The sequence below is a fragment of the Eurypyga helias genome, unplaced genomic scaffold (assembly GCF_000690775.1).
Source record: "Eurypyga helias isolate BGI_N326 unplaced genomic scaffold, ASM69077v1 scaffold39403, whole genome shotgun sequence".
In the NCBI taxonomy this organism is placed as follows: domain Eukaryota; kingdom Metazoa; phylum Chordata; class Aves; order Eurypygiformes; family Eurypygidae; genus Eurypyga; species Eurypyga helias.
The window spans coordinates 702-16,716 of NW_010242504.1; the positions used below are offsets into that span (position 1 = coordinate 702).

The 16,015-nt window shown below is 53.7% G+C and overlaps 1 protein-coding gene across 1 annotated transcript; it reads right to left on the reverse strand.

The window, feature by feature from the left end:
* Positions 1–3,123: 3,123 nt before the first annotated feature.
* On the reverse strand, positions 3,124–14,016 carry LOC104507734 (lysine-specific demethylase 2A-like; the record flags this gene model as incomplete). The annotated part of the gene is made up of 10 exons (XM_010149102.1): positions 13,887–14,016; positions 12,618–12,696; positions 11,218–11,264; positions 10,685–10,863; positions 9,031–9,137; positions 8,487–8,580; positions 7,626–7,779; positions 5,772–5,887; positions 5,033–5,159; positions 3,124–3,545 (listed from the first exon to the last, which is right to left on the reverse strand). Coding segments are annotated over exons 1-10 (1,455 nt in total), but the record flags the coding sequence as incomplete, so codon positions are not given.
* Positions 14,017–16,015: the final 1,999 nt, after the last annotated feature.

The window sequence follows — 16,015 nt, forward strand, 5'->3', positions numbered from 1 at the left end:
CCCAGGACAACACGGAGCCAGGTACGTGGGCAATGAAGCTTTGAGATGAGATCCTGCAGACAGGATCCATGCTCCAGGGAGAGGCTCTCCTTGGCAGTGCTTGGTGCTCCACAACCTCCAACCCCCTTGGTGACAGCCACTGAGGCCGCCGGGCTTGGTGGCACTGCAGGAAGCCAACGGTTGAGACGCGGGCTCACCTCGCCCCAGGCCAACCACAGCTCTAAAGCCAGAGCCTCACGGACCATCCTGCTCCTTCTGAAGCCTAAATGAGGGAAACCACCCCAAGATGGGTCAGACGTGATGGACAGAAGCAGTCAAAAGACAACGAGGCCTGTCGGAAGTTCCCTCTTGGCCAGCGACTCCAGATCACGCATGGAGGCATCACCACGGAGATTTTTCAGCAAGACATCGGTGCTGCGAGGTGACACGAACACACTCTCGTTTCCCAAAGGCGGATCTTCTCCTGAGGCAGGGCTAGAAGCCGTTTTGGTTTCTGTGGACCCTCAGTCACCGTTTCAGAAGGCAACGACAGTGTCACCAGGAGCTTCCCATGGGAGACGGGCAAAGCTGGAAAGCTTAAGGAGAGGAGGTGGCAACACACTCTTCCTATTCAAGATGCCTGATGCAGCCTTGTCTCGGCAGACGGACAGTCCCTCCTGCCATGGAGCCGGGAACACATCTTTGTCACATCCCACCGTGTGACAGCTCCAGACTCCATCATGGTGGGATACAGAAGCACATTCCTTCACGTGACCCAGCGCGTGGGCATCCTGAAGTCATGACCAGCACACGAGGCCGAGGGAGAAGGCAGCATTTTCCTGTTCCGTGCCTGGGGCCGCCGGTTGGCAGAGGGTGGCAGGAAGCATGGTGGGAGGTTTGATCTGACAGGTGGATGGAGGTGCCAGGTCACCACCTGCGTGTCTGGGCTTTACGATGGGAAAATGCCACGTCCTGATCCTGGGTTGCAGACGGCCCAAATAAACGAGTAGGCCACAGCCAATCAAAGCCTTCCACAATGCGGGATCTGCCTCACTGGACACAGCTACTGGGACACAGCGAAGCTGGCGAGCGCTGAACACGCGTCGGTTCGGTGCTTCTTTAGAGCAGGTCTTCCTCAACAGTCCCGTTGGCCAAATCCCAAGTCCGTTAACGACCTTACCTGGTATCTGCTGCAGACCAGTGGCCCCAGAGTCAGGCTAAGACGCCGCGGAAGACGTACACCTCCCGTTTAGCTGGTCACTGAAAACCGATTAGGGTCTAGTCCTCCACTAGTGCATAAAGAGAAATAGCGGATGAACAGAAGGGATCCAGGTCTGGGGTGCAAGCACGAGGGATCCCACGTGGATCATGCCTCCCGAGAGCTGCGAGGGAAGGCAGGAGCATCGGCACAAGAGTGGAGAAGGGAAGGGCTGGGCTTACGCACGGCCACAGTAGGACTGTGTTCTGGGAGTCAGCTGCAGTTGTGCAAGAACCCAGAAGCTATTAGAAAAGGGGAGTTATCCTGAGGCTTACAAAGGAAACATGACTGAAATGCGATCTGTAGCCCATATCACGAGTTACAGATGCAGGGATGGCCACTTCACGCCCCTAGCTTGCTAACAATTTGTCCTGCTGTAAAAATAAAAGTAGCCTTCTCCACACAAGCTGTTGATATCGAAAATGAGACCTTCACCCATCAGGCTTTGCAGTGACCAGACCAGTTAAAAGGTTTAGCTAGAAATATTTCACCCCTTTTCGGGTTTTATAAGCCAACCTACGCTTGCCAGTTCCATCACCTGTAAGGAAAATCCAAGTTTTGAAAGAAGTTTGCTGTAGTTCAACAAGCTTTTCCTGTTTCCTCCAGCCGCTGGAGTCTGCTGACTAAGGATCTTTGTGCCCTGAGGGTGCCCTGCAGCACAGGCTTTACCTGGGAGGCTGCTAGTCCTGAGGGATGGAGTCCTGCAGCTCAGGATACTTCTGAACCTCAGAGGACAGCCAGCTTTAAAGGAACAAGTCCTTCAGGGAAGCTGCTTGCTCTGACCAGACTGCAGGGACCTTCACCCACAGCTCATCTGCCAGGTACAACCAGACACGGGGGCTGGTGGGGTCACATCAAAACCACAATCCGTCAGCTCCAGAACGTAACAAATCCTTTGAATCCGTCTCAAAACCCAGCTGAACACTGACAACCTTGAAAACACCCGACACACACCACCAGCCTCCCTTCCTCAGTCCGAGGGTGAAACGCCACGCTCACAGCTCCAAGCTTGACTTGCTCCACAGCATCATACGGTGCGTGGCAGGGCCGAGGCCACCCAGCCGCCGCGGCTCAGAAACGCGTGTTGTGTGCTTAAAGGCCACGGCGCCCACAGAGCACTTGAAAAAGCCACAGGAAGCCAGAAGCGCAGCCCCCTAAACGCACCGACGCTCACTCCATCAGCCAAGCTCCACCAGAGCTCGGCCTGCGAGCGACAGCCCACCCTGGGACCCCAGAGATGCTCCCAAGGCAGCAGAGCACGGGGTTTACCAAATGACCTACAAAAAAACCCCATCAGGAGACAGCATTTGGAAAAGAAACATGATGGCAAAGACCAGGATACACCCTCATGTGTCTGGATGTCAACTTTGGTACAGGCAAGCAGCTGAACAGCTCAGTCAGCAAGGGGAGGGGGGGGAAATCATCACCCAAGGTCACATCCTGATCAAACAACACAAAAAAACAAGGCGAAATCCACTGGGGACAAAGCCAGGGCTCCAACTGTCACAGCGTCCAGCAGCCCAAACAGTCCACAGCCACAACTGGAATGAACTGCATTGCAAACGAGCGCTCTTGCACCGACACCCGTAAGGGACCCAGAAGGGGCCCAGAGGGTCCCCAGAGGAGTCTCAGCCACTGGTCCTGCGAGCCCAGACCCAAAATCCAAGCCAGGGCTGTCCCTCAGGATCAGCTGGTGTAGCACTGGCCTCATGGAGAGGAGGAGAACACCAAGCCTTCAGACCCATCAACCCCTTGCCCCAGGATGGGGGTAAGGCCAGGGTGAAGCACAGTTTCTCCATGGGGAAATGGTTTTCCACCTCTGACGTGGATGCGCCCCGGCAGCCCCGAGGAACGGCAGCGCTCGCGGCTCCCTCACGCCTACGTACCTTGACGTCAGCGATGAGGGCGTCCTCGTCCTCGATGCCGGTGGGAACGCACTTCTTGTGCAGAGGGAGCGACTCCAGTTTGTCCACGAGGCAGCGCAGCCCCTCCAGCTCAAACTGCGTGAGGTGCACCTTCCTGCTCTTCTGCGGGCTGCCACCGTTCGGGTCCCAGGCCTGGCCGTTTTGGGAGCCCCGGCTGGAGTCAGAAGAGTCTATAGATGGGGTCTTCTTCAGACCCGGCAGGCTGCTCCGGCAGCTCCTGCCCAGTTCATCATAGTCCACATTGGCACCGTTGGCTATGGGGCTGGTGAGAATGGACCGCCTTGTGACCGGTCGCCTGGGTTCCTTCCCTGCTGCGTCCTCGTCTTCTTCCTCCTCCTCCTCCTCTTCCATGTTTACCGAGTCTGAGGAGCTCAGCTCCATATCTGCCATGGAGAACGAGGGAGAGAAGAGCACAGTGACCAGAATCACTCACAGGAGGCGATCAGTTCCAGAGGAATTTCCTCCTCCAGCTACCAGAGATGCTGGAGCAACAGATACACAGAGGAACAAGGCAAGAGGAAACAACAGGGCACAGAGCAGAACAGTTACAAACCTTTTCCTGGCTCATTTTGTGGGAAGGCAAGGCACATAGGAAAACCTCTCAGAGGAGGAGACAACAATGCCCTAGAATGAATTTTGTACAATCCTACAATGATTTGGGTCAGAAGGGACCTTCAAAGATCATCTAGTCCACCCCCACTGCCATGGGCAGGGGCATCTTTGCCGACAGCAGAGGCTCAAAGCCTCATCCAACCTGACTTTGCTTTGAAGGGCTTGGAGTCTCCAGCCATCTGGTCCCGTGAGTGATTTGGGACCTTGATCCTGCTTTCATGATGGGAGAAAGAAGATGTGGAGTCACTAGATGAGGTCTCTGAGCCTCGGTGTGCACAATAAAGCACCCTTCTGACAGTAAAAGGGAAGGGTGGGGGGGTGTCTCCTGCTCCTTTCCTTTCAGTTCTCCGTACTAGTTCCCACTTCACTGCTCAGCGGTGGAGAAGAACCAGTGAGGGAAGTGAAGGCCCTCAGGCAGCAGCAGGACAGACAGCCTTTCCCAAAGCAAGTGCTGAAGGAGATTCTCCAGAGAACCACAGGAAAAGAACAAAAGCTGGGAGCCGTGTCCCTCTGCTAGGGCCTCTTGGACAGAAATTGAAAGCCCCAGAGGCTGTGGCTGCGAGGAGAAGTGCCCAGGAGTCAGTATGTGCAGCCTCTTAGGGGAGTGAGGACAGATTTGCCTCGAGGGCCTTGGCTGGAGGCTATTCAGCTCTCTCCCACTCTGAAGAAGGGTCTGTAAGAAATCATCTCTTGAACCACTGCTCAGGCCCTGCTTGCCTTGGCTGTAAGGAGGCCCGCATTCCTTTTGAACGAGATTCCCTTGCTCGTAACTTTGACGGCACTTGAAACTGTGTGTGCAGGAAGGCCCTGATCAGCCAGAAAGCATTGCTAGCCCACAGCACAGCGGCTGTTACTGCAACTTCCCTCCGCCTCTTCGGTTAAGGCCTTCACGTGTACCAGCGAGGCAGGGAACTTGCAGACTGGTTTTGCAGCTGCAAGGAACCCGGCCTGTTGCAGGGGCAAAGGAGGAAGCAAAAGTCTGGCTAGTTTTGACTTCTTGCTCAAAAGGAAAAGTAGTAAGTCGCACCTCCTTTGGCCAGTCTGCAACGCCCTTCACTTGCTCAGTACAGCAAACAGGGAGGAAACACCCAAAGAAACCACCTTGTGAAATAGAGGAAGTGATGGTCCCAATTTCTTCCCACATGGCCCTGCCCTGCCCACCGCACTGCTAAGCCAGACAGCACCCCAGGGTGCAAGAAACCGCTTCGACGGGGGGTGAGGAAGGAACATGGGCTGGAGAGCCGAGGCAGGGGCTTACCCATGCTGAGCGATTCCTTCTGGAAGTCCTTGGTTAGATGCGAGCGGCTGGTGATGCAGTAGACGTAGCGCTCCAGCACATACCAACACATCTCGTAATAGAAGGGATAACGAAACTTGTTTGGGACCTGAGAAAGAGGCAAGGGGAGGGAGAGAGTCTCAGGTCTCCTTCACCACCAGGCTACAGTGACAGGTCTCATTACCACTGCCTCAAACCAGACCGATCCCCTCCTGAGAGACAGGAAACACATGTACATGTTTAACAGCATCACTCATGCTTCTGGCAGCCTGATGTAATTCTCCTTGCTGAAGGATATTATCCCCAGGCAGAGCAGAGACCAGGCACTGCTCACTTGCAGGCCATTACCATTTCATTTTCCTTTGTTAGGGCTGCAGCTCTTCCCCCACAGGCCTCCTTCTCCTTAGTACAAGAAAAGACAGAGGCCACAACAGGTTTCAGTTGAAGATAATGGTTCAGGCCCCAGCACAGCACCTGATAGTATTTGTAGGAGGGAGGGAAAGGGTTGGTCTACTAAGGGAGGTGTTACCAGCTCAGCTATTAGCAGAGTGCTGTTTGGGCTCTGTCACACCAATTCACACGCCCGGCAGAAGATGAGTTGGAGCGATCTCTCCCAGAGTGAGACACAATTTGCCTGCCCGCCACGCCACCGCTCTAGGCTGCGCCCTCCCTCCCACATCCCAGGAGGCCACGTCCTCCCAGCCCTCCCGCAGGTCCTTACCCGCGTGCGGTCTTCGATGCTGTAGATCCGGAGCTGCATAGGGATGTTGAAGCTGTGTAAGAAGTTGCCTCCGAAAACCAGTGTGTCCATGGGAGTGTACACAGCATGGATCCAACCTTGGAGGGAAAGGAGAGTTGGAAGAATCCTTCTGAGCAGCTAGGTGAGGTCGAGGTCTCTACAGTCCCTAATAAATCCTTTGCAATCTCTTACAAACTGTGCTCTTCAGAGCGTCAAATCTCTAGAGTCTTCACACAACTCAGCTAAACGCACCCTGACAGATGCACTTAACCAGCACCCACGTTAGCTGCACACACACGGACTCGCTACCGACTCCCTGTCTCGCCAGCCAGCCCTAGCAGTAGCCAGAGCGAGGACGGGACCGCAACGACTCCAGCTCTGTGAGGAGAGCAGGCATTGCTGTGTTGCAGCACTGTCCCCCCTTCCTGAAGCCTCACTACTGAATTACTCAATAGCCGGCTCAATTGACCCATCTAAAAAGCTAGAGACAGACTTAAGCACCTAATACACCCCTGCCTGGTGACACACGTGCCAGCATCCGCCTCCTGTCCGTAGCTTTTTTCCATCCTGGTTGTCTCTGGAAAGTTGCTTCCTAGTTGCGTTAGGCCTAAGAACAGCAGCAACAAAGAAAACAGTCTTCCAAAGCCTGGTCAGCAGTCAAAGAAGCCTCAAAGCAACTCTAGCCCCAGCTCCTATCTCCAAGGCAATCCAGCCAAGCCCAACATTTTGGGAATTCCAGCATGGGTTTCCTTAGGGCAAGGCCATTCAATTCAGAAGCAGCATCAGCTGTGGTAACAGGACTCAAATGAGTAAATTGTGCAATCCCTGGTGTTTTCAGTTCCCAGTCCTGCTGTAAGCTACAACACAGCTTGTTCCTGCACCGCTGTCGGAGATGAAACGGCAGGTTACAGGAGCCTTTGGCATCTGAGAGTCTGTGCACACAATTTTTAGGCAACGCTTATTAGCAGCCTCCAAAGGGCTCCAACAATCTTTCTCCTTGCAAGGAAACATTCCCAAGCGTGAGCACAACGTTTTACAGACATCCCAGGTTAGCAAAGGCTGCGAGCCAGTCCTTGCAAACAACCAGCCCCAGCCGCTTTCTCACCTGCCTCGTCCCTGCTGCCTGTGCCGTTTTCTAGCACGGCGCCATACCGACTGGGCAGGCAAGGCACCCTCCAAATATTCAGCCTGCTAAACCAAGTCGGGCGGAAGATTTCTCCTACGAGTGTTCCCGCTCCCAGCCTTGAAGTCTCCTGGCCCAAGCCCTCTGCAAAGCAGTTGTCTCTCCATGTTATTGCTTCCCAGCTCCCTGCTGGGTTTCAGCGTTTTCCAACACCCACTTCCAGCTATATGCTTCCCAGTTCTCCTTTCTCCAGTACATACAGACTTCGACTGTCTTTCCTTGCATCCAGAGCAGTCACCTGTTCCTTAAACTCGCACACTGGCTCCCTTCCTTGCTTCCCAGCTTGAAGATAACCCTGCAGAGACTTCACAAGAGAGCCAGGCAACTGTGGAGCCGTGCTGCCTTGGGCCAGCCTGTCCTCGGCACGCACTGCTCTGTGTGTCAACGCAACAGGCACTGGGAAAACCTCCTTCAATAGTCGATCAAGCCTGATGCGAGCCAGCCACAGCTTTCCTGTCACTTGGGCTGAATCCACAGTGCCACGTGCTTGGGGAGCTGGCAAGAAAGAGGATGGAGTCACATCTCCCTCTCCCAGTTACTCATAAGGGACTAAGCTAAACCTGCCTGTTCTCATTTTGCTCGATTCCCAGGAGTTTTAGTCTCTCACCACAACCCCGGCAAAGATGAGGATGCGCCTGCCCACCCTGCGGTACCTGAGGGGATGACAAATGTGTAGCCCTGCTTGAGCTCGATGCGCTGGCACTCTGACACTCTGTCCCCAAGGAAAATGTCTCCCTGCTTCCCTGAGAGAAGCCAGTTTTCATAGAGCTCCAGGTTCTGGGGTGTAGGAGGGATCAGCCAGAAGATCTGCAAACAAAGACGACACATGTAAGTCACTGCATAATTTAACAGCTACCAACTACCCTCTGCTTCTTCCAAACCTGCCCTGCTCCTTCTTCAGACACCTAAATCTCTTCCTCTCCTCACCCAGAGGATGAAAATCTACAGAAATTCCTGGTGAAGTGGGATATTTGACAAGCAAAGTCCTTCCCGACCTGACGCCCTGAGCACCACAGCTACAATGAGCTTGGGATGCTCTGTCAGGTGTTATTGCCATCAGTGCTTAGAGATCCAGAGCCCGCCAGGGTTGGAGCCAAAGGAGAGCTTTCCCTGCACAGTCCTGCCATGCCAGCAGAGCTACAGCTCTAGAGATTTGTACCTGCCTGGCTCCAGGTGGGAAGCAGATATCCATCCCCAATTCGGCTCTCCAGAGACTGTTAGCTCCCCCTCTGGGGGAAGGCTCCGGAGCCACAAACCATCAGAATGGCACGGGGAATCTGGCAGCTACGTCTCTTTTGCAAGGAAAGGTGGGTGAAAAGCCCAGGTGGGGCAGAGTTTTCTGCATTCCCTAGTCTAAGTCAGGGAAGAGAGATGGGATGGAATAATTGCCCAGGACTTGTCCTTGTCCAGGAATTCAAATCGCTGTCTGGGTCCTGCACCTTCATCAACAAGAGAAGGGACTAAATGCCGATCTCCTGAAGCATCTGCAACTTTCCCAACAAGGACTGGCCTACCTTTCCCCCTCGGTGGATGTGGTACCACACAGATGTACCACCGAAGTCCACGTGGAAGTCTGTGTAGCAGCCCTTGACACTCATCAGACAGTATCTGGCAGAAAACAAGATGACGATAAGGTGAAAACGAGTGGGGATCCGCATTCTAGAGGGGGGACAACGTATTCAAAGGGAACGTGCTGCCCAGACCCAGGCCAATGGCTCAGATCAGTGCCAGAAGCCAATTGCTGCACTGCTAAGCACTTCAGCTGCAAGGAGGAGGTGGTTTGCAGGACAGCTCACTTTGCATTTGCACCACTTTCCCACAGAAAGATCTAGTCCAGGCAAGAGGAGAGCATTCATCCTTACACACCGGCAGCTCTGGAAGCACCCCTCTCACAGGTCTGGCAGCTCAGCCAACTCCAAATATCTCAAGGTGGTGAGCAACAAGAGTTCCCCCAAAGCACAGCTTCCCTTGATACAAACTGCTTCTCCCTTGGGGTATTTTCTTGCAAGAGATGCTTGGCTGCCTACCACCACCGGAATGGCTCAGGAATTCACTTACTTCTGCACCTTTGGATACTGCATCTCCAGGATAGCATTCGTAGACTCTGTCTGACTCTCCTTCAGGTGTCTGGGCCACATGTTATCAACCCAGTCAATCAAATCCACCTACAGCAGAAGAGTGGGAGACATGAGTAGAGATGAAAGGGGCACAGTAACCCCTTCCTGCTACCCCCAGACTGTCATGGAAGCTCAAATACCTCTCGCCTGCCCACAGCTCACACTCGGCGGGGGCTGCAGGGTTGCACTGGGCCCACCGAAGCAGCGGCCAGCCATCCCAGCTCAGAGCACACCCACAGCAAACGACAGGGACGAGGAAGGGATGGAAGCCCTGGTGTTAGCTGGATGGCCACCATACCCCCCTTTTTGGGCACCCACAAGGTCAGCAACCTTCCCGATGCCACTGGTGTGATCCCAAATGTAAAGGGCTGTTCAGATGGGAGTTGCTGTACAGTGAATTCGCACAAAGAGCGAACACCGCTGCAAGATCCCAAGCACGGTAGTGGGATGCTGGTTGTCTCCTTGGGGGTGAGGCAGGAACTGCCAGGCACTGGGCTTACATAAAAAACCCACACTGGGAAGCATCTGCTAGGGTGGGATTCAACTCGCTACGCTTCAGGACGGGCAGAGATGTCCAGGCTCCCTCTACAGTTAACAGAGAGAAGCGAGTGGCCCTACAGAGCTGCCCCTTCCTCTCTGCCACTGTGAAAGGAGTTCAGGATCTCCATCCCATCAATCCCATCTTCCACGCTTCAGTAAGGGCAACTCATTGGCCTCCTGCCCCACTTCCAGTCGTGGCCTCCTCTGCCCTCAGAAATTCCGGCACTTTGCATCGGAAACCCTCCCCGCCAGGCTGCACGTGGAGTCCCAGCTGTCCTAACGGGATCCTGGTTTCCAAACACCAAGGAAACTGGCAACCTCAACCAGCATCCAGGCTTTAGCCACTCTCTCAAAATGCAGCAAGCGTTGCTGAGCTCTCCTGCCCAATTTAGGCCCTGCTGGAGTTTTACAGCCGGTTTTATGGCAAGGCACCCCAGCCCATCTCTCTGGCCACCATGGAGCTGATGGCTGTGGCAGGATGCAGGAGGGCTCTGCACCAGGCATCCGAGCAGCACGGTGCACGGCACAGAGGGAAGTTAGGCCCAGGACTGAATGACAGCCAAGGTCTTGGCAGGCAGTGCAATCAGCCAGCTGGGAGAGGGAGGAAGCCAGCGTCCCCATCCTGCCCCCAACACGCACCGTGGCTGAGCACAAATCTGAGCTCTTGGGTGCTTGTTCAAATGCTGTGCCTGTTCCTGATCACCAGCCAGCAGGAGCAGGCTATCTCACTCTAATTATTCCTCAGCCAATCACTTCCATCTCCCTAATTGCTGACAGCTAGTGAACAAGAATGACAGGCCAGGGACTTGCCGTGGTCCCTACAGCCAAGAGATGCATGGCTCGGGCGGCCCCAGCCTGACTGGGAGATGAGCTACGGCAGACGAGGCCCAGGTCAGACACAGGATCAGCTCCAGCTTCCAAGGCAGAGCAGCGACATCCGCACGCTACGAGCAGCCCCTCTCCTCCCGTGGTCAAGTGCCAGGCTGCACCTTGTCTGCCGACGACCGCAAGCACAAGGGAAGGGACATGTCCACGGAAGGAAAAGCCGCGCTCACCGTAGCAGGTCTCTGCACCAGGTTCTCCAGTTTGGTGTGGCTGAACTCCAGGCTGATGACATTGTAAAGTTTCTCCCGCTCAGCCTCCGGCGTTTCGTAGTAGCGTGCCCACTGTGCCATGGACATTTCGATATCCCTCTGCGTGTTCACATCCATGACATCCACCATCCGTCGGCTCCCTGCCAGAACAGACAGACGTCGCTGGAACCATCCCCAAGCACAATGGACCATCCAGAAGACACTCCAGGAGACAAGAGATCTCCAAAGAACCCACCCATACACATGTGTGACGTCTTGGCTTCTCCCGTAATCTCATCTTCCATACTCACTGCAAACCAGAAGCTGCTTCAGGTCAAACTAGACTCAAGCAGGTGAGAGTTGTGATGCTCTGGCTAAGGACAGCTCAGGTTCAACCAGCCGACGCGGGGAGTGCCCCAAAACCAGACCTCCAGCTCTGATAAACCTGACGACTCCCCCCATTCCTCCCCACCTGCCCAGGGCACAGAGGTGCACCGCGGTCCCCGGACACTTACCGACACACAGTCGCACATCATTCACGCTGAAGTCCGGATCTGGCATCCTGCAGGACAAACACCTTGCTTAAAAAATTCACAAAGCGCTTCCGCTTGTAGCTCCCACCTGTAACCCCAGGATCGGCACCCTGAAGATACTACCGTGCCTCCTTTTGCCTCTTGGGTGTGGGTGAAGACCATGCAACCAGCTCTCTGGGGGCACAGGTCTAGGCTGAGTGCTGGCACGAAGCACGCGGCCCAACTCCTGGCTAGGGAAGCAGATTTGGGACTAGGATATACCACCTCTAGAGCACTGAGATGCTGGCAAAGGAGCTAAGCAGTCCTAGCTCTCATCTTAAAGACTGCTCGTATGAGTTATCCCAGCGTAAAGGGCACAGCCAGACCAGTACAAGCAGTGTTTCACTGACACAGCGTCACCGCTCCAACTGTTTGTACTGGCATCATCATCTGTGCAAACACTGCCGTCACGGGCAGAATGGGCGGGCAGCCGTTCAAGCAGCTCTTGACCCAGAGAAAGAACCAAAAGCTCAAGAGAAACACAGTTTTTACCCATGCTGTAATCCTCAGCATCAAATCTCTGCCCTCCCAAGTGACCCAGCAGTTAAACCTTAGCCCGGCACGGTTTCCTCTCCAATTCACCACAGCACATCCAGCACTACACGAGATGTTGCCCACCCGCTCACAGCCAGCTGAGGAAGTTAGGAGCAGCGTTGCTGACACTGGCTCTGACAAGTTTGGAAGGGCTAATTTATTCCTCTTTCGTATTAATCAAACCCAAAAAACACTGGCCCAGCAGAAACACTAGAGCAGGGCAATTTATTTTTTAATTCTGTAAGACAGCTGTCATGTTTTGATGTAGCATTACTGGCCTTAAAACTACCTCTACCACCCCTCAGCGTATTTATATGAACATCATAAAATAGGACAAAGACTTGCATCCGTACAGCTTTACACCCAAAGCTGTAAACCTTAACTGACTGACTTTAGCAAGAGAGACAGATGGCAGTTTAGAAGTAACCATGTTGGGTAAATCAGGTTGGAATTGTGGAAAATTCCAGGAATACTACAAATTGCTTGACTCTCTGGCAGTAAATGCCTATGTTACTAGGAAAGAAATCCAGCCAGACGTTGCATCAGGGCAGCAGTGGGACTTTGCAGATGTCTGGTTGAATTGCGATCACCTACAGCCAGTTCAGTCCTCTCATTTGAAGTCCAGACTAGTAAGAACAGGGTAACTGAGGTGGACGACACGTCTCTGCTCACTGCATGCAAAGAGCAGCGTGGACAGGACAAAGTCATACCAGCTCGGCAGAGCGCAGATCCAGCTACCAGGATCAGATCCCACACAATGAGGGGAGAGGCGGGAAATCGTGCCAGAGACATCCACCCCTAACACTTACTTTATCCCCAGGCCGTCGGAGCTCCTGAAGATGAGGGGGTCTCTCAGGCCGCCCCGCTGGATGTATTCAACTGTGAAGTCTGGTGTGGGGAGACAAGAAGAGGAAAGGTGTTAGGGAACACTATGAGGAAGAATTTCTTCACTTTGAGGGTGCCAGAGCTCTGGAACAGGCTGCCCAGAGAGGTTGCGGAGTCTCCTACTCTGGAGATACTCAAATCCCCTCTGGATGTGTTCCTGTGCAATTTGCTCTAGTTGAACCTGCTCCAGCGGCAGGGTTGGACTAGATGATCTCCAAAGGTCCCATCCAACCCCAACCATTCTGTGACTCCTTCAGAGGAGTAGAGACAAACTGAGGTTAGAAAGGATCTCTAGTGCAACCCTGCTCCCAGCAAACTGACTTGTTTAGGGCCCTGTGCAGCTGAGACCTGAGAAATTGCTCATCTCTCTGTGGCAAGGTTAGCCAGCCCACGAGAACGCTGTTCCTTGCTGTTTCTACACCCCTTTGGAGATCCTGGAACTCCTTTGCGGCACTTCTGTGAGCAGCATGGTGTGTGCTGCTGACAAGCCTCAGACAGGCCCCTCAGGGAGGAGGGAGTTGGCTCTAACAGGCTGCACCAGACAGAGGAACAGCACGGTTTTTGGTCCTCACTTCCCCAAGAAGCTCACAGCCAAGCAAGAAGAAATGCTCCTCCCTCACGGTAAATCCTCGTGAGGCTTGCGCTGGCTGTGCGATGAAAAGACATCCCGCTGAGCCATACGCGTGGTGAAAGAAAGGGGAGAGATCCCACACAGTCTTTGAATCAAGCATCTCGTAGACATGTGGCTGCAATTACAGGTGCTGACCCAGGCAAACCCTCTCGTTCCTGGCTGCCACGTGTCCCAGCGAGCCCGCAGAGCTGCAGACTGGCCCACTGCTCTCCAGATCGAGCGGCTTCCATGTCGTTTCCCACACAGACTTCCTATTACCAGTTCTCCTGGCGCAAGGGCTTGACAGGCTTGAGCCAATCCTCCACCAGCGTGTGCCACACGTTGCCCTCAAACTGCTTGGAGCCTGCTGCAGGACGTGCTGGGGAGCAAACAAACATCCCCTGCCTGCTCTGCACCATGTGGGTTATGCAGGTATAGCGGTACACGGCAGAGAACAGCACAGAACTGGTGTGAACAGCAGACAGTTTTCCCCAAATTTACAGACTGAGGGAAAATAAAAGGCAGCAAAACACAGGAGAGCAGGAAAGGACTTCACTAGCAGCACAGCAGTCCCAAGACAAACCTTTGCCTTCCATGAAGACCACGAAGGTGGAATTAAACTTGTTGGTGGACAGCTTTTCCTCCAGGTCAAATGTCCTTTTCCCTTCGATTTCATCATCGGAGATGCCATCGTCCTCGTAACGCCGTCTCATCGTGCCACGCTGGGGAGAGAACAGACCAGGAAGGTAAGAGTTACGGATCAGGAGGAAGGTTTCCCAGAGGCTCATCTCAACCTAGCACGGCCCGGGGCCTCTGCAGAGCCCTTGCAGCAGGTAGTCCCTGGGCAGCTCACACGCTTTGACTCCCAGAGAGAAGAGACCCTCTATTACCAAGTTATATTACTCACTCTTGCTCAAAAAGCACTATCAGTCTTCAAGAGACACACGCCAGCAAAGATCTATTTAGGCAACGTTATATTACTTTGCTCAAAAAGCATCAATCTTCAAGAGAGACACGCCAGCAAAGATCTATTTAGGCAACGTCTGTCCCTGGATCTAAAACACACCACTGAAACATCAGATTTGCTCCTCCTACAACCAACAGATTCGTGCAAGTTGGGCTGTACGGGAGACAGATAATTTGCTCCTAACGAGCGCTAACACGGGAGGAGGGGAGATAGTTCAGGATAGCCAGGGCAAAGGAAAAAGAATCCATCTCCCATTTTTACGGGCGCATCAGCAGTTTGCTGCGCTGGAGAAAAAGGCACTTGTGAATTTAAATCCCTGCCAAGTGATAAAGGAATGGTTTATGCTGAAGACAGTTCAAGTTTTCATCTTTGGCTGTGCTTGTACACAAAAGTTGATTTATTTCCTTGTTTGTGTGCTGTGGAGTAGCAGGTGGGAAGTAACCCGTTTCTTGGAGGGTCTCATAAGTACATCTGCACCGGGATTCCTGACAGACAACCCCTTTTAGCATTGCTGGATCTGGAAGAAATTACTGTCCCCAGCTGTTAGCCACCCGTCCAGAGACCAGCCACGCTCTGGCAGAGCTGTTTGTGGGAATGCTCCCTAAATCCCGCCAGAGAAACATCAACCTGGTCTGAATTAACCAAGCTGACTTCCCCCGATGAGGGATGCTCCCGTTACAAAGCAGTCGCACCAACAGTGCCAGCAGACAGCCAGGGACGGGATGGGGCAGGAGGCGACGCAGAAGCCGCTGTCACATCTGGGCTTGGAAGGTGGGAGGCACAGCGGCATCGCAGCGCTGGTACCAGGGTCACATTCCCAGCAACACACCGGTCCCGGCCACGGACCGTGATTTTCAAATTCACCCTCGCTGGTAGGTGACCATCACAGACCCTCCCGCCGCCCAGAGCGGAGCTCATTCGATAGCTCCTTTCTTCCTCTTTGTAGGCTCTCCTGGAAAAGACAAGAGTGCCCTTTCCCAAGCGAGGGCACGCACCTCGGACTCCCCTTCCGGCGGCAGGAAGCTGCGGATCTCCTCTCCGGACCTCAGCACCGATTCCACTTCACCCAAAGCCACTCTCTGCTCACTTTCCCTCACCCACCCAGGCAGGGCTTGCTCTGACCAGGTGAATCCCAGGAGGTCCAAGCCCACCTTTTGGTGATGGCAAAAGCCCCTGAAGGTTTATTTTGCCCCAACAGCCTCACTCCCCTTCCCATTAACCCCCAGCCCATCACACACTACAAAGCCGGATCAACCACTCCCGGGATATTTTCCCGTGAGTTACAGCCTGGTATTAGCCATCCATCAGTCCGGTCACTACACTGCTTTGCTTGTCCCTCTCTTCCTAGAAACAGCACCAGTGAAAGAGCAAAGAAGAGTCACTCACATATTTAAAAAGCATAATGATGCTTTTAAAACTAGTTCAACCAGGGCAGGAGCATGTGGGGACACTCCCACAGGGAAAAGAGACTTTGGAAAAGCGATTTTTTCCCCTGCCCTGTAACATAGAAATTCAGCCTCACCTTTTCAAGAAAGCTGATTAATTCACAAGTACTTGTCCTGCCATCGAGGCAGAGCAGCTTACCTCTCTGCTGTTAACACCTCATTAACTTTCCTCGGTTTTCCAAGCCCCCCTCCCCAGAAACCTGAACACAATAAGGGAACAAACACTTCATCTGCAAGGCAGGAACAAGTGGCTGCTCCTGAATGGGGCATCTCGGGCACAGCCCTGAAATCAACGTTCTC